The sequence below is a fragment of the Primulina huaijiensis genome, chromosome 3, assembly GCF_012295235.1.
Source record: "Primulina huaijiensis isolate GDHJ02 chromosome 3, ASM1229523v2, whole genome shotgun sequence".
NCBI classification, from domain to species: domain Eukaryota; kingdom Viridiplantae; phylum Streptophyta; class Magnoliopsida; order Lamiales; family Gesneriaceae; genus Primulina; species Primulina huaijiensis.
Genome location: NC_133308.1, coordinates 24,222,064 through 24,245,131, shown reverse-complemented (window position 1 = coordinate 24,245,131; position 23,068 = coordinate 24,222,064). Strand labels below are relative to the sequence as shown.

At 32.8% G+C, this 23,068-nt stretch overlaps 2 protein-coding genes across 5 annotated transcripts; both read right to left on the bottom strand.

Annotated features, from left to right (window-relative positions):
- Positions 1–632: 632 nt before the first annotated feature.
- LOC140973941 (serine/threonine-protein phosphatase PP1 isozyme 3) lies at positions 633–7,824 on the bottom strand. Of its 2 annotated transcripts, none has more exons than XM_073437097.1 (4): positions 7,525–7,824; positions 2,728–3,287; positions 2,446–2,662; positions 633–895 (listed from the first exon to the last, which is right to left on the bottom strand). In XM_073437097.1, exons 1-3 carry the CDS (start codon positions 7,700–7,702, stop codon positions 2,474–2,476), a joined length of 927 nt encoding a protein of 308 aa, XP_073293198.1. In that variant the 5' UTR covers positions 7,703–7,824; the 3' UTR covers positions 633–895; positions 2,446–2,473. The 2 variants fall into 2 exon arrangements, with proteins under 2 accessions (XP_073293198.1, XP_073293197.1); XM_073437096.1 differs by having other exon boundaries at positions 633–863.
- An 8,581-nt stretch (positions 7,825–16,405) lies between these two features.
- On the bottom strand, positions 16,406–21,420 carry LOC140973939 (uncharacterized). 3 transcript variants are annotated; one of them, XR_012174701.1, is made up of 4 exons: positions 20,426–21,420; positions 17,436–17,777; positions 17,235–17,331; positions 16,406–16,730 (listed from the first exon to the last, which is right to left on the bottom strand). XR_012174701.1 is itself a non-coding variant. In XM_073437095.1 (4 exons), exons 1-3 carry the CDS (start codon positions 21,236–21,238, stop codon positions 16,629–16,631), a joined length of 1,458 nt encoding a protein of 485 aa, XP_073293196.1. In that variant the 5' UTR covers positions 21,239–21,419; the 3' UTR covers positions 16,406–16,555; position 16,628. The 3 variants fall into 3 exon arrangements, 2 of the variants coding, with proteins under 2 accessions (XP_073293196.1, XP_073293195.1); XM_073437095.1 differs by having other exon boundaries at positions 16,406–16,555; positions 16,628–16,730; positions 17,235–17,777; positions 20,426–21,419; XM_073437094.1 differs by having other exon boundaries at positions 17,235–17,777; positions 20,426–21,418.
- Positions 21,421–23,068: the final 1,648 nt, after the last annotated feature.

The following is a 23,068-nucleotide window of genomic DNA, read 5'->3' as shown; positions in this document are numbered from 1 at the left end:
TACGGCGCACAAGAAGCGAGCATGCATAAATAAAAGGGATTTTGTTTTTCCTAGATTTGTGTCAGGGTGACTCGAATTCGAGTCATTCTCGTTTTTAGAGTAAGATGTCACTCGGCCTATTTGACTTGAGCCATAAGATTATTTTAAAAGGTCATTTTTTACCTTTAAATCAAGAACTGTCTTTTTCAGTTTTTTAAAAAAATTATCTTTTAATTTCAAATATATTAACGAATTTTTTACCATGATTATTTTCTTTACATGAATAACCAAAGCATAATTAAAATATTATAATTTACATTAAATTTATACTAGAAAATTATAATTTAAAGTATTAACAGTAAACATTATTAATATAAATTAATGCATAACATATTAACTAAAAATTACAATAATACAAAATATGTAAGTCAGATCTAATTTATTTTTTCAAGCATCTAAATTGCTGATACCGTTTTGAAGATTATATATAGGTATTTTTAAATATCAAAATTTAGCATTTGTAAATAAATTTAATTTTTATTTAATTAAAAAAAATTATTTTTGACAATGTTCATGCTTTAAATAGGTAGTGAAACAGATGACACAATCCAAACTTCTACATATTTTGGCAAATGAAAAAACACACTGAGAACTCATCGAAATATGCCAATTTTCATGGTTATGCAACTGTCTTGGTTCCCATAACCCAATCCGAACAAATTTTATCTACAAGGAACACACCCTTTTAAGAGGGGTGGAAGAAGATTACATCTTCGAATTTGGGGAAGCTCATCAACTACACCAAACCCATGAAAATAAAAGCTTAAGTCAGTCGTATCCACGAACCGGCCGCAGCAGCATGTTCTTCTACCTCAGTCCGGCGCCTGCAGCAAGTAGACAGGTTTAATGGGAAATCCTGGTATCATGTAGAAGGAGAAAGAAATGATTTTCACAAATCTAGAGATAGTTTCCCACATATGTGCATTAATTTATGAACATTAATGAATTCTTGAAGAAGTGGGTGAACAAGACATCAATGAAAAAATATAACCGCCGGAAAGTGAATCAAATATAGTTCAGATTTCTCTTAGTCGCAGGCGTCCATCTTGGTTGAATGAATCAACTTAAGAGTGCTGAGATATAGAAGTAAAGAAAGTGAAGATGGACTCATTCTGTCTTAATTCATACAACATTACACAATATCAAAACGGTAGAGCTCTAAATTACAGGGTTGAGAATGTAACGTAGATGTTGTAAAAAACAAGACAAAGAGATGACCTTCCCGTTAAGCACCAAAATGCCTTTGGTTTGCAGGTGGCAAGAATTAGAAGAAACACGCGTCAATGGAGCAAATAAAGATTCATAAATCAAAGTGATCCACTTATGTAGATATTAGGTATCCAACCACCTCAACACATTTCCCAACAGAGCAAGTAAAGCCCCTTGAAGGAAAAGGCAAACGACTGACTAACTGTTATACCACAAGGTACTATAACTACAATAGAAATAATAATTTTGAATCCTCTTGTTATTAACAGAATCCAGAAGTTTTTATACTGGAAAACCATAAAGAACACTAAGGAAGTTTTTCCCAGTTTTATCATCAGATGGCAACAGATACAAACAGATCCGTGTAATGAGAAGTGCAAGAGATAAGCCCCAAACAGTAACCTCAGGAAATCAACTTATTCTTTGAAAGCTGGATGTTTTATTGAGAACCATATACCAAAAGAGTTGAGTTACCTATTCAGGTGTTTACATTTATTAAGATACAAGGAAGCGAACTGCAAAACTTTAGCATGAGCCTCATCTTCAATTTACATCAAACAGCTTTAGTATTCATTACAATACATATTACAAAAAGAGATTTGGCATAACCTTTCTTCGCACTTATCCTTTTAATAAAAATATTGTTACATTTTTAATACCAAGAGGTTGGGCACATTGATTGAAATTTATTTTTTCGTGACCGTACATTCTATTAATTGTTGAAACTTCTTTGCAGCAAATAGATAGATAACTTTGTTTAGTTTTGTTTTATTTTATTTACAGATTGATAACTTCATCATAGTAATTAACATCACTGGATGGGAAAATATTCAAAAGGATGGAGGAAAAAGCACTAAAATTAGGCGAAATAGCAACTTTTGTATCTTTCAAATTTTGACAAGATTAGTCTCTCGCGGAGTGCTTACGTGGCGTCGGACATGTTGACAATACCAGGCGCCATGTAATCAATGGTAAAAGTCACGTCAGCATTGCATCAGCACTCTCAAGGAAAAAAAACTAAATTTGAATAAAAAGCAAAAATATCGGACTGGGATTAAATTTGACTACTTAATGGGACAAAAATAGCATTGAGACCAACATATGTGACAAAAATTACAATTTTGCCTTAAAAAATGAGGGGTAAAGAGAAGACAACAAGAAACAGGACTAGGAACTAGAGCACTAGATTCAGCTGACCTTGAATACTCAAAAGTGGTTATGTGTGTCACATTTTTGTTGACATCATGAACTTGTTTTTCTTTTCGGCCGGCTTCAGAATTTGAAAAGAGCATATTAAGTTTTCATCGACACTCATCATCGCACCGGAGTTGTCAAATTCTCCACAGTAGTTTGGGGCTGAGAAAATGGTTACAAGCTGCCTATCGGCGAAGAATTCGTATCCATCTTCCACAACCTGCAACACGGCTAGTTAGGTGAACAGACTGAACTACAAAAAACAGAACAGAAAAAAGAAATCACCTGATGAGCACGACAGATTAGATCCAAATCATGCTTCTTCAAAAACTCCGAGACTTTGTCAGGGCCAAAAGTATACGAAACTCCTCTATCATTCATTCCCCATCCTTTAACATCTCTACCAGGATCTGACCATAGCAAATCACAAAGCAAACCAGTATCCGGAATAGCAATTGGACGGGGTAAATCTCTAATCTGATCCAGGTTGTTAAGTTCTGGAGAAAGACCACCATGCATGCACAATATCTTTTCATCAACGAGTGCAGCAACAGGAAGCCAGTTAAAACAATCAGTAAATGCTTTCCACAATTTTACATTGAATCGACGCTTGCATTCATCATAAAACCCATAGATCCTATTTATGGAAGCACATTCATGGTTTCCTCTAAGAAGGAAAAAATTCTCTGGATACTTTATTTTATATGCGAGCAATAAGCAGATCGTCTCTAAACTCTGCTTCCCGCGATCTACGTAGTCACCTAAAAATAGGTAATTGGATTGAGGAGGGAAACCTCCATACTCAAAAAGCCTCAAAAGATCGCTATATTGTCCATGAATATCACCTGCAAGAACAAATACAAATCCGGGTGGTTGATAAACAAAACTTATGACATGCCACATTAATGATTGACAGTTAAACATGCTTCAACTGTTCAACATAGGTCAGCTAGAATTTCAGGTTAAAGCAATGACAAACTGCTAATCAAAATAATTTACATAGAAGAAAGAAAAGGAAGAAAAATGTTATAGCATCACATTTTTCACTTGTCTTTATTTACCATTCTCTTACAGTCATTGTTCCAAGATGAAATTAAGGTCTCCTAGCAGAATAGGCCTCCACTGTATTGCTTATCAGTTTATAATACTGACCTTGCATCCCCATAGCTGAATTAGACCTTCAAACCACATGTTTCAAGTCATATCACCATCAACACTGAATCCAAAGGTATGAGGTCCTCAAGTGAAGACTCTAGCACAATTTCTACAAAGGTATTTGATATAGTCCTTACTTTAGAAAATGGATAATTAAGGTAACTGACAAAACTAATTCCACGTGATTATTCACTAATCCAATCTTTCCTCATATCTTTCTTCCCATAATGACATAACAAAGCATGCACATCCTCATCCCACTCCTTTGGAACCTAAGACAACCCGAATACATACCCGTTTAAACCAGCCTGAGACAATAATATATGGCTCTTTTTAAAATTTATAGTAGAAAATTTTAAAAATTTAACAATATATAGTACTTCAAATTTCTTCTATTATTCTACAATCAAACTTGACCAACAGTAAGACATTGGAAAATTCATCACTACAGATCACAATTCTTGTTTCTTCCGTGGATCAATTTTTTTTTTTTATAAGAAACTTTAAATTTATATATTAATGTAATCTTCTGTGGATCAATTTTAATTTACATTGGCTTATTTGTTAAATAAGATCCTGATTAGCTTTGCTCAGAAAAATGTAAATTTCGAGTACCCGTAATTTTTAATCAGGTAGCCAATTTTTTTGGGGTTCGTGTAGTAAAAATTGCTACCCGACCCTATGCTCACCTTTACTTGGTCGTGAAGCAAGCATAGATAAACATGAAAGGGTCAAGTTTTGTTTTAAACAAAACATGATTCCTCAACTCCTTCCAGCCCCATCTGACAAAATTCCTTGACAAAACTAATGCCGAGATCAATCGCCATGATTTTTCTAAGCTTGGATGTTGTCAGTATTTAACATTTTTTAAAAATTAATTTTTATACAGTTAAAAAAAATGATATACCTAAGCTCAATTCTAACACCAGCCCTTCAACTAAAAGGTCATTGAGCTAGTGTCCAAGACAATTGTATTCACTAGCACCTGACAATTGTATTCACCAGCACCTCCTTTGGATTGGTCCACTTTTTGTAGTCTGTAACTAATATAGTAAACATCATTGTCTTTCAAAGTCCACAAATCAGAGATGTATGGTTTCCTATAATCTCAAGTATAACCCTTTCCAATAGAATATCATGTAATCAATTCACATTAAAGTTCAAGTTAAAAATTTGAAACATTTACTACTTTATGCCTGCAACAGGTTCAAAGAGAGATTCTTCAAAGTGCTGATTAGATATCATTTGCAAGTTCCAAGAAGAATGGAACTTGCATCGTTATGCATGTTAAAGGTCAGCACCACGTATTTTTTGTATGTTAAATGTCAAGATAGGTGGGTGGCATTCCTTGCATCTTGAAAGAAAGATGGTTGAGGTTTTCATATAGGTACGCACACACTATACAGCCAGAAATAAACGGGAAGAAACAATACAGTACAGAAACAGAAAATATAGAGGGAAACAGGACAAACTAGAGACAACAGCGAAAAATCAGAGGTCAGAGTCGAGGGTCGGGAAAATATTGAAGGTAAAGAAAAAACGTTGGTTGAAAGAACTTAAAAGATGAAGAGAAAACCAAAGAAACAAAAGAAAAAAAAATAAGTAGGAGAAGACAAGCAGGTTTGTACGAGAATTGCAGCCAAATAATACAGAAGCAAAAAGATAGAAGAACCGTACTTTTGCTCTGTCTCGACCAAAATTTTTATACTTTTAGCTTCTCAATATTCTGAAGTAAAACATTGCAAATTCAAATAAGTCATTTCCAAGGTTGTAAATGGCGGGAAGCGGTGACCGCCCCGCCACGGCCGCCCAGGCGGTGCCCAGGCGGTGCCTAGGCGGTTGAATTTTTTTTAAAGTAATTTTTTATAGATAATCATAAATAATCATGCAATATAATCACAAATAATCATCATTTTTTATGTAAATTGTGCAATTAAATCATGTTTAAACACAAATAAGCTTCATACAATATAATATCATCTAGATAATGTGCAATTAATAAAGATTCATCATCATATTAATGCTATTATGCTAACAAAGTAATATAATTACTTTATCAAAAAACTAAGTTTAAATTTCAAAGTTTCAATCAATTTTCCATCATTAGAACAAGTAGTAGACTAAACAGAATATTTAAGTTAGGCATTGCATATTATTAAAAAAGTATGATAAATAATAAATATGCAATGCCTAACCTAAATATTCTGGCTGCGGCGGCGGGCGGCGGGCTGTGTGTGGTGGTTGAGACTTGAGAGTTGAGAGTGAAAACAAAAAATAAAATAAAGAAAGTGAGGTGTACTAAGGTTTCGATATTTAAAATTGTTGAGTAGGACTAAGTTTTTAAAATTGTTGACTAGGTTTTTAAAATTGTTGACTACAATTTAAAAATCTTGACTGCTTGCTACCTCGCCCGCCTAGCCCGCCTGCTCGCCGCCTCGACCCGCCGACCCAACGCCGTATAGCTTGGGCCGCCTAAAACACCCGCCTCATGCATAGACGGTGCGGTCGAGGGCCTCCTACCGCCTAGGCACCACCTAGGTGGCCGCCTAGACCTCCATTTAGAACACTGGTCATTTCATCCAGAAATAAATTGTTCTACTTCCTTCGATTTCTATTTCATCCATCAACCACATTTTCTTATCGCTTTCATTTTCCCATTTTGGAGTGAGGAGAAGCGGAAGTGAAGTTTATTATCCACAAAGAAAGTTCGTAAAATACCCAAAGAATAAATTGTATTTTCATAACTCGCTTCGTTGGAAGCCATCTTGTAACTAGCATTTGCTGCTGCAGAATAAACCAATTTAAAAATTGGATAACATGCTCTATAAGACATGAGTTCTAGTATCATAAGTGTTTCCTCATAAGAACGTCCACGAATTTGATCAATTACTCTTCTTGCTTTATCAGCAGATAGAGATATATGTCGACCTAAAGCGTATACTTCTGTTTTTTTTTTCTTTAGCATAAGGTTTGTCTCCTACTAATAAATCATAAATATCTATCCATTTTTTTTTTAAGATAAGATTATCGACGAGATCGATTATCATTTTTTGCATGTCCTCGGAAATTTAAAGTAGGTACAAATTCTCCCAATTTGTGTCCTACCATACGATCTATTATATAAATAGGAAAATGTTCCTTACCGTTATGAATACCAATCGTATGGCCGATCATTGTGGGTATAATGGTAGATGCACGGGACCAAGTTACTATTATTTTTTTTTCTGCTTTTTTATAACAATAACAAAAACTACGAGTTGCCGTCCCTATTTAAGGTTGTGGTATAAGAAGGAAATCCATACATATACTAAATATCAAAAGATAATGCCATGAGCATACACAATTGAGGAATCGTAGTAATTTACGAACTCTCATTTCTGAAACAAAACAGCATGTTACAAAAACCTTCATTTGTCAAAATAATACGGCCATACAACCAACAATCGAGTTAATCACAAGCTCCTACACCGAATTCCTGTATGAGTAGAACTAAAACCAAATTTTTTTTACAAAAACAAAGGCAAAAGAAAAAGAACTTTTTCGTAATCACTCATGGAAGAACCCATGTGAGAAAAAACTGTAATCCCTAAAAACCCCGCAGACTGAACATCCACGTAATACCTCAAATTTATTCGAGAACACCCAAAAATGTATCATACAACTTCCTTATCGTAAAAAAATGAATGAGAAGAAATATGCAAAATCAGAAAAAACTACTAAAATCCCTAATGTACAAGACACTCCATAAACAAACCCGACACGTTCATAGAAACAAAAACAAAAACAAAATAAAAATCAAATTTTTACAAATAAAGTATCATCAATAAGGCCCAATAAAGTCGCGAACTTTGCAAAATCACCACAAAAGGCCAGCCAAGTTCGGGCACACAAACAACTAAAATCTTGAATTGGGTATCGGAAATATACCACAAATCTTGATAGGAGGCTGGAGTTCAAGAAGATTAGGCTGATTACTGAAAATTTGACGAGAGGCGTCACACAGCTGCTTGATTTCAGATTCCGTCAGCTGCACCAATTTCCCTGGCTTGGAGGATCGGACTTCAACCAGTTTCTCTATGATCTTATCCAATACTACAGGGTCCATTGATTCCTGCGGCCGCAAAACTACTCTTTGATTTTCACACACACACACACACACTCGAGTGTGTGAATTCGCTTTTCGAGATGGACAAGAGTTTCTCTTTTGGGGTCTTCTAAAACAAAATATAAAAAATACCTGATGAGCCGGGCTTCCAAACAGCGGCTCTTCCTTTTATTTAATTTTTTTATTAGTTTTTTTAATAAAACACGATAATATTATTAAACAAACTCAAATACAATTAAATCGGAAAATTAAAAAAATGTTGTGAACAAGTAAAAATTTACGGTAAAAAGTAAAAATATCAAACTCTTAAAATTATCACACTACACACTTTATAATATTTTTCTATCAACTCAATTGTGATTTTCTTCACAAATGAGAGATCTATTTATAGAAAATTTTTACAAATAATCCAAAAATAAAATACATCATTACCTACATCATCACACACTAATTTTCAATATTCAACACCTACTTTTACCTAATTTTCAACATTCAACATTCACATTTTCAACACAAATATTTTTCACATTTTTAAATAATTTTTCAACACTCCCCCTTGTGATGATGATCATAATGATTGTATACATTACGTGTTTTTATACTGCCTCGTTAAAAACCTTACTAGGAAAAACCCATTGGGATAAAAACCATAGTAAGGGAAAAAGAGTGCAGTCACGTAAACTCCCCCTCATGTTGACACGAACAATTCTTCACAAATTTCGTAGATTGCGCATCCCAATATTATATATGTGCTTTCTGAATATTGTCGTAGGAAGTGCCTTTGTGAAGAGATCTGATGAGTTTTCACTTGATTGAATGTGACGAACATCAATACATTTATTCTTCTCAAGCTCCTTGGTGAATGCGAAGAACTTAGGAGGAATATGTTTAGTTCTGTCGCTTTTTATGTATCCTTCTTTCATTTGAGCAACACATGCAGCATTATCTTCATATAGTATCACAGGCTTCTCGTCGAATGATAATCCGCATGAGATTTGGATATGTTGAGTCATTGATTTTAACCACACACATTCACGGCTTGCTTCATGTAGTGCAATAATCTCGGCATGATTTGATGAAGTTGTTACAAGTGTTTGTTTCTGTGAACGCCAAGAAATTGCAGTGCCTCCACGAGTAAATACATATCCAGTTTGAGAACGTGCTTTGTGTGGATCAGATAAGTATCCAGCATCGGCATAACCAATTATACTTGGATTAGCATCTTTTGAATACAAAAGTCCCAAGTCTGTCGTTCCTCGTAGATAACGGAATATATGTTTAATTCCGTTCCAATGTCTCTTTGTTGGATATGTGCTAAATCTTGCCAATAAATTTACGGCAAAAGATATATCAGGCCTTGTACAATTTGTAAGATACATAAGGGCACCGATAGCACTTAGATATGGTACTTCTGGACCAAGAATATCTTCATCATCTTCACATGGACGGAATGGATCCTTTTCTATGTTTAATGATCTAACAACCATTGGAGTACTTAAAGGATTTGATTTGTCCATATTAAAACGTTTAAGGATCTTTTCTGTATAATTTGTCTGGTGAACAAATATTCCACATTCTTTTTGTTCAATTTGTAAACCCAGACAATACTTGGTTTTTCCAAGATCCTTCATTTCAAATTCTTCTTTCAAGTATGACACAACTTCTTGAATTTCCTTATTTGTTCCAATGATGTTTAAATCATCAACATATACAGCAATAATTACGCATCCGGATGTTGTTTTCTTAATGAAAACACAAGGGCATATTGAATTATTTACATATCCCTTTTTCATCAAGTGATCACTTAGCCTATTATACCACATTCTGCCGGATTGCTTCAACCCATATAATGATCTTAGTAATTTCACAGAATAACATTCTCTGGGTTTTGAACTTTGTGCTTCAGGCATCTTAAATCCTTCAGGGATTTTCATATATATATTACTATCAAGTGATCCATATAAGTAGGCTGTAACAACATCCATAAGACGCATTTCTAAATTTTCAGATACTGCCAAGCTAATCAAATACCGAAACGTAATTGCATCCATCACAGGAGAATACGTTTCTTCATAATCAATTCCAGGCCTTTGAGAAAAACCTTGTGCAACAAGTCGAGCTTTATATCTTACTATTTCATTTTTCTCATTTCGCTTTCGAATAAAAACCCATTTGTATCCAACAGGTTTTACACCTTCAGGTGTAAGGACTATAGGTCCAAAAACATTACGTTTATTTAGCGAATCCAATTCAACCTGGATGGCATCTTTCCATTTTATCCAATCCTGCCGATTTTTACATTCACCAAAAGATTTTGGTTCATGATCTTCATTATCATTTATGATGTCGATTGCCACATTATAAGAAAATATATCATCAATTTCTTCTATATCTTTTCGGTTCCATATTTTTCCAGTATTAATATAATTGATAGAGATTTCATGATTCTCGTCAGTTTGTGGTTCTGACAAAACATTTTCATCATCATGTGTTTCTTCAGGAACATCATTCTCTATTTTGTGATCATTATGTGTTTCTTCAGGAACATCATTCTCTATTTTGTGATCATTGTGTTTCTCTATGAATTTTCTTTTTCGAGGATTTTTATCCTTGGAACCAACTGGCCTTCCACGCTTCAGGCGTTTAATGACATCATGACTATCTTCAATTTGTTTCTTCGGAATTTCAATTCGAGCAGGGGCATTTGCAGCATGTATATATGATTTAGTTACCCCTTTTGTGTCTGCAAATGCATCTGGTATTTGATTTGCTATTCTTTGCAAGTGCACAATTTGCTGTACATCTTTTTCACATTGTTTTGTTCTTGGATCCAGATGTAACAATGATGATACATACCATGTAATTTCTTTTTCGGTATGTTTCTGTTCTCCCCCTAACATTGGGAAGATTTCCTCATTAAAATGACAATCAGCAAAACGTGCTGTGAACACGTCGCCTGTCTGTGGTTCAAGATATCGAATGATCGATGGACTATCATAACCAATATAAATTCCAATCTTTCTTTGAGGTCCCATTTTCTTTCGTTGAGGTGGTGCAATAGGCACATACACCATACATCCAAAAATTCTCAGATGAGAAATGTCTGGTTCTTTACCAAATGCAAGCTGCAATGGGGAGTATTTATGATATGCACTTGGTCTGATGCGAATTAATGAAGCAGCATGTAAAATTGCATGTCCCCATATAGAAATAGGGAGCTTTGTTTTCATAATCATTGGTCTAGCAATCATTTGCAGACGTTTAATCAATGATTCAGCCAATCCATTTTGAGTATGTACATGAGCAACAGGATGCTCAACAATGATTCCCATAGACATACAATAATCATTGAAAGTCTGGGAAGTAAATTCACCAGCATTATCAAGTCTAATTTTCTTGATTGTATAATCGGGAAATTGATTCCTCAATTTTATTATTTGAGCAAGTAATCTTGCAAATGCAACATTTCGAGTTGACAATAAACATACATGTGACCATCTGCTGGAGGCATCAATCAATACCATAAAGTATCTGAATGGTCCACATGGTGGATGGATTGGTCCACAAATATCACCCTGAATACGTTCAAGAAACATTGGTGATTCAGTTTGGATTTTGGCTGGTGATGGTCTTATAATAAGTTTTCCAAGAGAACATGCTTTACATTGAAACTTATTATTCTGAAAGATCTTCTGGTCTTTCAATGGATGACCATGTGTATTTTCTATAATTCTTCGCATCATTGTTGAACCAGGATGTCCTAATCGATCATGCCAATTGGTTAATATTGAAGAATTATCAATTACCATGTTTGATTCAATGGGACGTATATGTGTATAATGCAATCCAGTAGGGAGCATTGGTAGTTTTTCAATCACATATTTCTTTCCTGATTTATATGTGGTAAGACACATATATTTCTCATTCCCTTCATTCATTGTTTGAGTATCATACCCATGGGAATATATATCATTAAAACTCAACAAATTTCTTTTCGATTGTGGTGAATATAAAGCATCATTGATCAAAAATTTTGTACCATTAGGTAACAAAAATTGTGCTTTACCACATCCTTTAATCAAGTCTACAGGACCTGATATTGTATTCACCGTTGTTTTTGTTGGTTTTAGTTCCAAGAAATATCTTTTATCTCGGAGGATAGTGTGCGTTGTACCACTATCGGGTATGCAAACTTCAGCTTTGCTCATAGCATTTTCCATATTTGAACTTCAAAAAATATGCAATGAAAAAAAATTAATGACAATACATATTTAAATATAACACATATCATAATTGTACAATAAAACATTATCATATAAATACATGAAAAATAAATTATTGTACATTTATATTCTACCACTATATTGTTCATTTTCAGAGAAATCATTGAGAAAATCTGCAGCATCAATATTGTTCATTTCTATCCCACCAACATATTGATCATTTCCAGAGAAATCATTCATAAAATCAGCAGCATCAAAATGAGTTGAATCACTCAAACGGTCACTTCGCTCAGTGAAGTTGGTCTCCTTTTCTTTCCCCTTTATCGATTCTTTATAAAGTTTGCAAAGATGCTCAGGGGCTCGACAAATACGAGACCAATGTCCTGGAGTACCGCATCTGAAACAAGAACTTTCAAATCTTTTCGAGTGATTTTCATTAACACTCATGTTTTCTTGATGCCTTTTCTGTGGATGGTTTGGGACGTTATTTTGAGATGAGTTATAGAAATAACTATCTCGATTATTTTCAAAACCACGGCCGCGTCCACGACCACGACCACTTCCTCGTCCACGTCCACGTCCACGACCTCGACCTCGACCTCGACCAAAACCTTGTCTTTGAATTTGATTTTGGTTTCCAGGTTTAAATTCATTTTTACTTACAGCATTTACTTCTGGAAATGCTGTTGATCCAGTGGGTCGGGACTGATGATTTCTCATTAATAGCTCGTTGTTCTTTTCCGCCACAAGAAGACAGGCGATGAGTTCAGAATATCTCGCAAATCCACGCACTCTATATTGTTGCTGTAGTGTTATATTTGATGCGTGAAACGTGGAAAATGTTTTTTCAAGCATTTCCGATTCTGTAACCTCATGTCCACAAAATTTTAACTGCGAGATTATTCTATACATCGCTGAATTGTAATCACTGACTTTTTTAAAGTCTTGGAATCTTAACATATTCCATTCATCACGGGCGGTCGGAAGTATAACTTCCCTTATATGTTCAAATCTCTCTTTTAATCCTTTCCACAGAGCCATGGGATCTTTTTCGATGAGATATTCACATTTTAAACCTTCATCAAGGTGTCGTCGTAAAAATATTATAGCTTTTGCTTTTTCTTGTGATGAAGATATACCATTTTCTTTAATGGTCTCGCTTAGACCCAATGACTCAAGATGCATTTCTACATCAAGAGTCCATGGCATATAGTTTTTCCCAGTAATATCAAGAGCGATGAATTCGAGCTTTGCCAAGTTTGCCATGGTGGTACTAAAAATTACGATGCATTTTATTAGTTAATGAATATTGCAATACAAAGTAATGGATAAACAACAAGTACAAGTATTCGTAAAAATAAAGAAAACACACGAGGAGGATATTCTCCGATAAATACAAGACTGGTGAGTATGATAACCAAAATAATTAAAAATAACCTCGTGAAAGCCATCTTCTTTTTTTCTTCGAAAATTTGATGAAGAATAATTTTTAGAGAAGAAGAGAAAGTTGGAGTGATTGAATGTATTTGTGAGATTGTATTTATAGAGCAAAAACTAGCCGTTTTGTTACCGTTTATTACCGTTGGTGTATAAGAAAATAAATGTATGTATTTGTATAATTTTATGGTAATAATATGGTGTATATAATATTAGTCATATTTAAATAATTATGTATATCATATCACATTATTATAATTAGGTGTCATAAGTTATTTTGTTTAAAAAACCTTATAGGCTTTTATACTTGTCGTATCCCTTACCGGGAGTGTGGGATGTCGTCTTAACATCCTCCCAGGATTTATAACAAGTTTTTGAAAAAATTATTTTTATTATTTCTAACAATAACATTATATTATATATTACATATATAAACAATAAATAAATAACAGTAAAATAAATATTATTACTTTTGTTACCTTTTTCTTCTGTTCGGAGCTTGGAAAAATATGGAGGACTTTTAGAGCTTCGTGCTGATAACGTGTTGTGAAAAAGTAAAAATTTACGGTAAAAAGTAAAAATCTCAAATTCTCAAAATTATCACACTACACACTTTATAATATTTTTCTCTCAACTCAATTGTGATTTTCTTCACAAATGAGAGATCTATTTATAGAAAATTTTTACAAATAATCCAAAAATAAAATACATCATTACCTACATCATCACACACTAATTTTCAATATTCAACACCTAATTTTACCTAATTTTCAACATTCAACATTCACATTTTCTACACAAATATTTTTCACATTTTTAAATAATTTTTCAACAAAAAAATATATATATCAGGACAAACCCATCCTTTTTTACCAGACAAAGAAACAATTATGCGACATATTATTATTTGAAAGTTTTAATTAAATTTAAATCAATACAATTTATTTTTCATTAAATTCAATATTATATTACATTTTCTACATAAAAAGTTAATAGAATTTTTTCCACAATTCGGAAATATGTTATTGGATTACTTGCACCATTTTTTTAATTATTTTACTAAAATATTTCTCTCTAATATTTTTATATTGGAATTAACTTATTAATTGTGTTAATACACGCAAATTAACATCCAAATCTTTTGATTTAAAACATTTAAATAATATAAAATTGGACAATTATTAAAAACTAGAGTTAAAAAAGTAAAAAATCCGGGATCCTCGTTTAGTTTTTGAAGCCATAAGAAAACAAACAAAAATATTCTTTCTTATTTAATGGAAATATATATAATTAAAAATTATTTTAGTAGATTTATGCCTCCCACAATAGCTATCACATTCAAAATTGTAACAAAAATTTTAACTTATTAACATGTTTGTTTATACTTACTAATATCTATGAATTTATGTAAAAATAACATATGATATGTTACTTTAAATTTTCGTCATAATCAACAATTGAAAATCTTATAAAATAGCTAATGTACATAGCTCATCTTTCACGAAAATCAAAGAAAATGTAATCTTTCAAAAAGACACCACTAGCTAAAATATGAAATACTAGAATCTTTGATAACAGTTAGATTAAAAAAATCTAAATATATTATATGTTTATTTTCTTTTTCTTTTTTTTTTCGGAAACGAAAGATAGATGAATAGTATGCATTTATTTTTTTAGGAGAGTTAAGGGTTGAGAAGAAATCAATGAGAATGGTGGAGTCTTTCAAATTTTATATGATTCTATATAATGAGTTTTAATATATAATTGGGCTTGGTTTTTTTTTTTTTTTTTTTTTTTTTTTTTTTTTTTTACCTAAATATAGCTCTAATATGAGTAAATATTAGCCTAAGGGATACAAATCCCAAAGGTCTCAAATTTTAACATGTGATCCAGAAGATAATCAATAAAACTCAACGACATATGTTGCATTTAAGCATTTTTTCATTTTTTTCTAATAATATTTTTTTCACACATTAAATATATTAGTCACTGTCAAATTAGTTCGTGTTTACGTTCTAATTGCATAGCCAAAATTTTTATATTATCCGATTTTTAATCATATCATACGCGTGATACAGTTCGTGCATCGTACGAATGAGATACTAGTTTATGTAAAAAACAAATTAAGACGTGTTACTTTAAATTTTAATCATAATCACAATTGAAATTTTAATCATATATATATATATATATATATATATATTATAGTAAGTTATTTATTCAATTAAAAATCATCATAAGGGTAATATTCCTATCTAATTTTATTTTTAAAAAAAATTAATTTTGTTGAGAAATCTTTGCATGCAATTAAGCACTTTCCTGGATAGCTACTAATACCAGAGTTAAAGTTAATTGGTCAAAATCCCTCATTCAAAGCATTAATATTTTTATCTACCCCTTTTCGATTTACGCTTATTATGCACTCCTTGACATATCTTCAATTTCTACGCGAGCAATACCACTCTACTCCGTCTTTGTAAATAAAATTACAAAAACTCTTATAAAACCGTCTCACATGTCAATTTTGTGAAACAAATATCTGATTCGACCCGACCCATGAAAAAACATTAATTTTGATGTCAAAAATATTACTTTAACATGTATGAACCGAGTCAATCCGTCTCACAAATATTTACTCTTATAAAAATTGTGATGACAATTTAGACCATCACGCAACGATTGGTTTTTATTATTTTGGATAATAAAATATGTGTAATTCGATGAAGATTAATATTTTATTTTTATATAATGTTTAAATATAATAAAAATGTTATAATAATTTAAAACATGATTATTATAGTAAATTTAAGAGTTCAAATTTAATTTAAATATGTCGAGATTAAAAGTTCCACGCTTTTAATATGGTTTGTTCATGTTCAAGAGTAAGCACTCTACTTCCAATGACCCAAAATTATTTGTTCTTGTTAGGTCCATGGTAAAAAACATACACAAATAAGTTTAGACCCTAGGATATTCTCCTGGTAGCATCGAACTTCACTTGAAATCGTACATGTGAGAATATGAACAAGGATACAAACAGTACTGAAAAGAAACATAAAGATCTGATCAACCTTTAAGGTTGAAATCTGATAGCATTTTCCTCATTTTCTTCGAGAGGACTTCGATCAAATCACAATTTGCAATCGACTCTCTCTATAACACCACTACTCTAGCTCGACTCGAACTATTTACACTGCATAGAAGCGTGGTGATTTAACCTCGCGACTCGAGCTATTTACACTACCTAGAAGAGTGGAAAACTAACCTCAAATGGAAATAGTTTCCGAATGCTTACATTTTCTGACTTCGATCCTCATGGTCTGATGTATCGAACTCTCTTTGATCTCACAACATTGTCTTCGTGGTCTCTGCAGATCCGACAACATCATAAGACCAGTCTCTCCGAGATTCACGGGGTATAAATATTTTTAAAAAATAAGCAAATCCCATTAAACTACTTCAATAAAAACACTAATGTCCTAAGAAAATGATTGGGTTCAAATTTAATGGCTGAAGCTTGGTATTCATCTACTTGATGGCATGTGAGATGGCAAAGATAGAGAGGATAAAAAAGACTTTATTTTCTTGAGCTAGCAAAAAACACCAGTTTTTTGAAACTAAGAAGACTGATGCACCATGTGGTACTTGAACCCAAGAGGAGTAAATGACAATGATGTTGGCAAACTACCAATTTGTTTATGTATACAGGTTCATTATGTTGAGATTCATGAATAGTGTAGCATAAACATAGCAGCAAATTTCGCTTCATCGGATCTTTGTCTTGATTAAATTCATAAATCAAACCAAACAAAGAATCCAGACAGAGCAGAGCAAGAACGTAAGGAGAATGACATGAGAAGAACAGAACCAACCTTTTTCCAATCTTCAGCATCCATTTTAGATGCAGATACTATGATGCTCTCAATCGCCACAGCTCGATCATACTGCCAACTACATTTCTTCAGTGTCCTAACCACAAACTTCTTATAAGCAGTTATCGTCTTATCATTCGCATCCTCTGTAACCGAGTTCAAGTAAAAAATAACCGGTTGTTCACAGGGGTCGGAACTCACTGCTCTGGTATTGAACGTGAAAGGCCCATTGCTGCTACTCCTCCATGTTTGGAACGTAAGCAACGGTCTCTCCAAATCTTTAACAGTCAAGAACATTGGATATATTTGAATGGTATATCCCCATGAGATTGAAACTGACCATTTATACTTGTGAAGGTAGCAAATACATTGTTGCAATGTACGAGAGGGATCGACTTTGTACGCGTTCATTAAGGTTTTCAGTGAATCCAACCGTGTTTGGTTCGGAAACAACGGCTTCACATGGTCGAGGTGGTGAAGTGATACTAAAGGTGTCAAGGGGTGTGCTGCTAAGAGGCCAAAGGGGTCGCCTCTGATGTCAATCTGGAGATTGAGGGTAATAAAAATGTCAGATATATAGTTCATATTTAGTCGTACTGTTTACCTTTTGTACAACTAGCAATGGGCAAAACTCGAAACATTATATCTTTAGAAATGTAACTCGTACGCTTTTTCATTTTTTGTCTTCTTGTTATTTAATTCACAATCTCAATCCACTAATTTGAGCACTTTTGCAATTTCAGTCTTTTCACATTGAAGTGTTGACTTATCATCAAACTAGTCAGCAATTTTTGCGATACATCGTTACTTTCCGGTGCCGAGTCAGCACTCCGATGAAAAATAACCAAAAGGGAAAAAAAATACAAATTAGTGGAGTAAAACATAAATTGCCCGATAGCATACAAAAAATGAAAAATGTGCAAGTTATAAAACCAAAATTATAATTTTTTCAGGTAAAAGAACTGTTCCTTAAGTTCAAACAAAGTCAGAATTTTCAACACTTTATTCTTATTTTTATTGCCATAAAAATTAAATTAAACTGTCCAAATTAGGTTCTTTTCACAACCAACAATTGTCATTTTGTCTTTCCATTGAATGCATTAATTTAGTAGCAACAAGTAATTTAAGTTAACATTTTGATGACGTTCAAATATTAATTTTTCTACGATATAAATGCTAAAAAAAATTTGATTTAAGTTCAGCCAATAAAAAAAAATATGTTATTCTCTTTTACAAGTTATGTTGTTAAAGGGAAAATTGTTGCACGTAACCAAATAAAACTGATCTAATAACTTCAGATATAAATAGAAATAAAAATAATTTAAACCGATTATTTTTAAATAGATATATGGAATTAAATCTGATACAAAAATAAATAAAAGACAAAATTGATTATGCGGAATCATTTACAAGACTAATTTTGATCGTTAAATAGGAAATTAATTACCAAAATTGAGTAAGGATAAAGAACTGAAAAACTAATTTTTTTTTTTAATATTCAAATAGATAAAGGACAAATAAACATCATACAAAATTAGTGACAAATATACGTTTTTAGAAAAAATTAAATTAAAAATATTTTTTTTAGAAAAAAATATCTAAATTGGTTCATAATTAAGGATGCAATTTACTATATCTTAATAATATTTTTTCCTTTAATAATCTACTAATAGCTAGCTAGCTAGCTAGTGGTAAATGGATTAAAAATAGATAGTAGAATACTTCCACAAGAAAGAAACAAGAGAAAAACTTGGGAATCATTGAGACTTTATGGTATGGTATATTTGTTTTTATGGAAACTTACATTTGACAGTTTGGGTAATATAATTGGATTAGTGACACATTACCTTTTCAATTTGTATAATTGTCCTTATCTATCCTTATTATTATATTTTTTACATGTTCAGAATTAGATAATTTATGGTAATATATACTTTTTTTTTGTGACAGGTAATTTAATTTAATATTAAAAATTGTAGAGTTCAAACCACACGAGAAAGTTAATGGGCCAAAATTATTTAGTGTATGGGTGCACATGGTGTGGAAAAACTGTCCAAATTGGGAGTGGAGTTGGCCAATTGGCACTTACCGTTTGAAGTAGTCTAACTGCGGTAAAATAATAAATATTGAATAAGTCTTTTATTAGTCAGTCTCACGAATCTTTATTTGTGAGACGGATCAACCCTACCGATATTCACAATAAAAAGTAATAATTTTAGCAAAAAAAGTAATACTTCTTCATGGTTGACCCAAATAAGAGATCCGTCTCACAAATACGACTCGTGAGACCGTCTCACACAAGTTTTTACGAAATGATAAATATTAACCTACACGATAAAAAAAAATTAATATTGGATCAATAGATTTATCCTTAGACTAATATAATCACATACAATCTCATTCACCGCGAAAAAGTTAAAAGATCTAAATCATTCATGGTCATCAACAAAGAAACTAAAAAGTAACTAGTATATAATTTCAAAAAAAAACTCTATACGAGTGTCTTACAGATCAATTTTGTAAGACAGATCTACGACCCAATCCGAACCGACCTATGAAAAATATCGATTTTATGTTAAAAATATCATTTTCACCGTAGGATGAATTAATTCAACCCATCTTATTGTCCATATAATTTTATATTTCAAGTGGTATTATGATTCCATTTACAAAATAATAAATACACCAAGACCTCCAACAAAGTCAAATGGAATTAATATCAATTTTTGAATTCCCCAAAAAAGACACGAGACAAAGACAACCCATCGATCGTGATACCCCCATGTTTTTTTACATTGAAGTAACTTTCCACCCTTAAGAAAATTACTAAAAGAACATCGGAGCATGTATTAGAATATTTTTATAAATAATAATATAAATATTATTTATATATGTAATTCTTTGTTTTCCCTGGACATATTAATCTTCAATTTTTCAATATATACTACACATATCAAACTCATAATTAATTTCTATATAAACTGATAATTCATTCCACAAAATATATAGATATAAATTAACTTTGTGAACAATAATTTCTTGTTTTAAGTAATTTATGTACAAAATTCAGAGATTATGATAAAATCATTTTTAAATAAATATTTTATAATTTTTTAAAAAAATTATTTTATAATAATTTTGAAACCACAAAAATCAAAATCGTACAAAATAAGTTATGGAAGGATAGACACCTGGTGGAAGCCTGGTTCAATGGTAAGCGGTACACCGAGTTCCCCAACGCAGGCCCAGACACGCTGATCGGAGCCGTAGAAATAATGGTACCTATCCAGACAGCCGTCCATTAGTCTCGCCACCTCCGCCGCTAATGGATAACTAATGGCGAAACCTCCGCCACCGAACGCCATATCGTACGCATGCATCACGTTCTGCTCCACGCTCTCCGAGTTCCCGCCCACGTACACCATCCTGCGGTGGTCATATTTCCCCAGCACCGACACCAAATTATCGGGGAAGAACACAGTGTCATCGTCCCCCATAACGAACCACCTCACTTCCGGCAGCCCCGCCCGGAACAAATCCACCACCGCCCGCGCTATCCTCACCGCCGACTCCGACCCGACCGTCCTCTTGAACCGGGTCCAATCCGACGATACCCGGGAGGGGATGTTACTGGGGAGGGTGTTCCTCTGGTCGAGGAACACGAACCCGCGGGTGGTGTTGGGTTCATACCAGAGATCCGAGTAGTGCCGTCGGTCCATCCAGGTTCGGGCCGACCCGCCGATCCCGAAGGCTATGTGGGAGATGTTGGTGGGGAATAAGTCGGAGTTGAGTCTGGCGATGTACCGGGCCGGGTAAGGGAGGTAAACGGGCCGGTTGGTTCCGTTGAAGGAGGAGTAGAGAACGAAGGAAATCGAGGCAACTAAGAAGACTACGGCGGCGGCCTTAAACGACGTCGCTAGGAAATCACAGGCCTTCCTCTCCGCCGAAGCGGGCTTCGCGAACTTGAACGGGTCCTGACCCGGATGATCTCGGGTCTTGTACATTTTCTTCTTCAAAGGAAACACTGTTGCATTTGATTGATTTCTGTTAGAGAATTATGGAAATGGAGACGGCTCATATACTGTGTGCGTGAATTAAATAAACAGTACTAGGTTTTTGTTTTCAGGTCAAGAAAAAGTGGAAGAGACCCAAAGCAATAAATTCCAATATCTGCCACTCATACATTTTTTGGGTATGTGTTTGTATTAAAAAAACCCTGATTTTATTATTATTCTTTTATAGATAATAATAATAAGATGAATTAATAATAAAAAATAATTAATATTTACAATATTTATTTGTGGACTCAATGAATTTTTGAAATGGGACAGAGATAGGGATGAGAATTTTAAGATTGACCAGAAAAAAAAATGGGGAAGTTGGTGAAAAATCCCCAATTAAAATATTTCTTTGGATTCACTCCCTACTCACAAAATTATGGTACTATGTCATACAAAATGTGGTACACTTCATGTGAAAATGTGGTACACTTCATGTGGAAATGTGGTACTAAAAAAGTACCCAGGGACTGAACATAAAAAAAATCGACTGCTGAGGACTGAAGGCCAATTTCCCGAAAAAAAATTGGGTAGATGACAAACTGATTCCATCTCGCTTCATTGTCATCCTTATGTCTTCATTTCCATATAAGAGCTTTGGGATCTATATCTTCTTAAAAAAAAATAATCTCGGTAGAATTAATTGTATTTTAGATTTTGTGTTTTTAAAATCATGTATGAAACCTTAAATATGCCTAAGTTTTTATATCATATAGAATAAATATGTTTGGATTTTAAAAAATAAAAAATGTATTAACTTATTAATATAGTTTACGGATTTTCTTATTAACTAAGCAAATTATATATACAAATATTTTATATAAAATTCTTTGGAAAGATTAAAAGGCTAATATCCAAATAAAGATAAAATTATCCTCAGAATTTTTTTTTATAAAAAAATATCAAATAAACTAAATTATATATATTTTAAAAAACAATAAACTAAATTATATGTTGGTACATGAAAATGTGTGATATTTACTTGAAGTGAGAAACCTGGGACAGCAGTCTCTGTGGAATTGGGAGATGGGGAAACGTGTGTAATACTCCTAGCAAGGAATTGGAAGTTGCGGATATACTATGTTGATTATTCAATAATATTAAATTTATAAATAATAAAACATAAACTTAAAAGATTAACTTTCTTATTTTTTATATCGAATACTAAAAGTCAAGTTATGTAATTATTCATTTACACATACACAACAAGTTAAGAGTCAGTATTTAATGTGACAATCTTAGACGTCTATTTTTGTAAGATGAGTCAACTAAATTCATATTTAAAATAAACACAAAAACTTAAGTGAGACAGTTTCACGGGTCAGTTTTGTGAGACCGATACTCTATTTTGCCCACTTATGTCAAAAATATTTTTTATGTCAAAATATTATTTTTTATAGTAAATATGAGCAAAGTTAATTCATCTCACGAATAAAGATTCGTGAGATCATCTCATTAGATACCTATTTTAAAATAAAAAGTAATAACTTTAATATAAAAAATATAAAATTTCATAAATATTATCACAAAATTGATTCGAGATTATGTCATGGAAGTTTTCGTGATAAATTATTTGCTTAATTAATTATTGGTAATCTAATTTAGACAAAGACTTTGAAGACAATCATCTCCCCGTCGTGAGAGAACAAGTCTGACAAACGTGGAAAATGGTATGATGTTCTCACTTTGCTACCAAACAGTTTTAATTATATCATTGCCTAAAATCTTGTGGTTATTAATTAACCGATAGGTGTCCCTAGGCATGACTTGTTATAC

Bases quoted from the DNA above. Each gene is read 5' to 3' on its own strand.
- LOC140973939 (XM_073437095.1), bottom strand. From the start codon at position 21,238: ATGTACAAGACCCGAGATCATCCGGGTCAGGACCCGTTCAAGTTCGCG. The intron at 17,778-20,425 runs GTGTCTATCCTT...CTCAATCTCCAG, and splicing joins TTGAACCAGGCTTCCACCAG to ATTGACATCAGAGGCGACCC. The intron at 16,731-17,234 runs GTTGGTTCTGTT...TCGGATCTGCAG, and splicing joins ATGCTGAAGATTGGAAAAAG to AGACCACGAAGACAATGTTG.
- LOC140973941 (XM_073437097.1), bottom strand. From the start codon at position 7,702: ATGGACCCTGTAGTATTGGATAAGATCATAGAGAAACTGGTTGAAGTC. The intron at 3,288-7,524 runs GTATATTTCCGA...TTGTTCTTGCAG, and splicing joins GCCTCCTATCAAGATTTGTG to GTGATATTCATGGACAATAT. The intron at 2,663-2,727 runs GTGATTTCTTTT...GCCGTGTTGCAG, and splicing joins TAATCTGTCGTGCTCATCAG to GTTGTGGAAGATGGATACGA.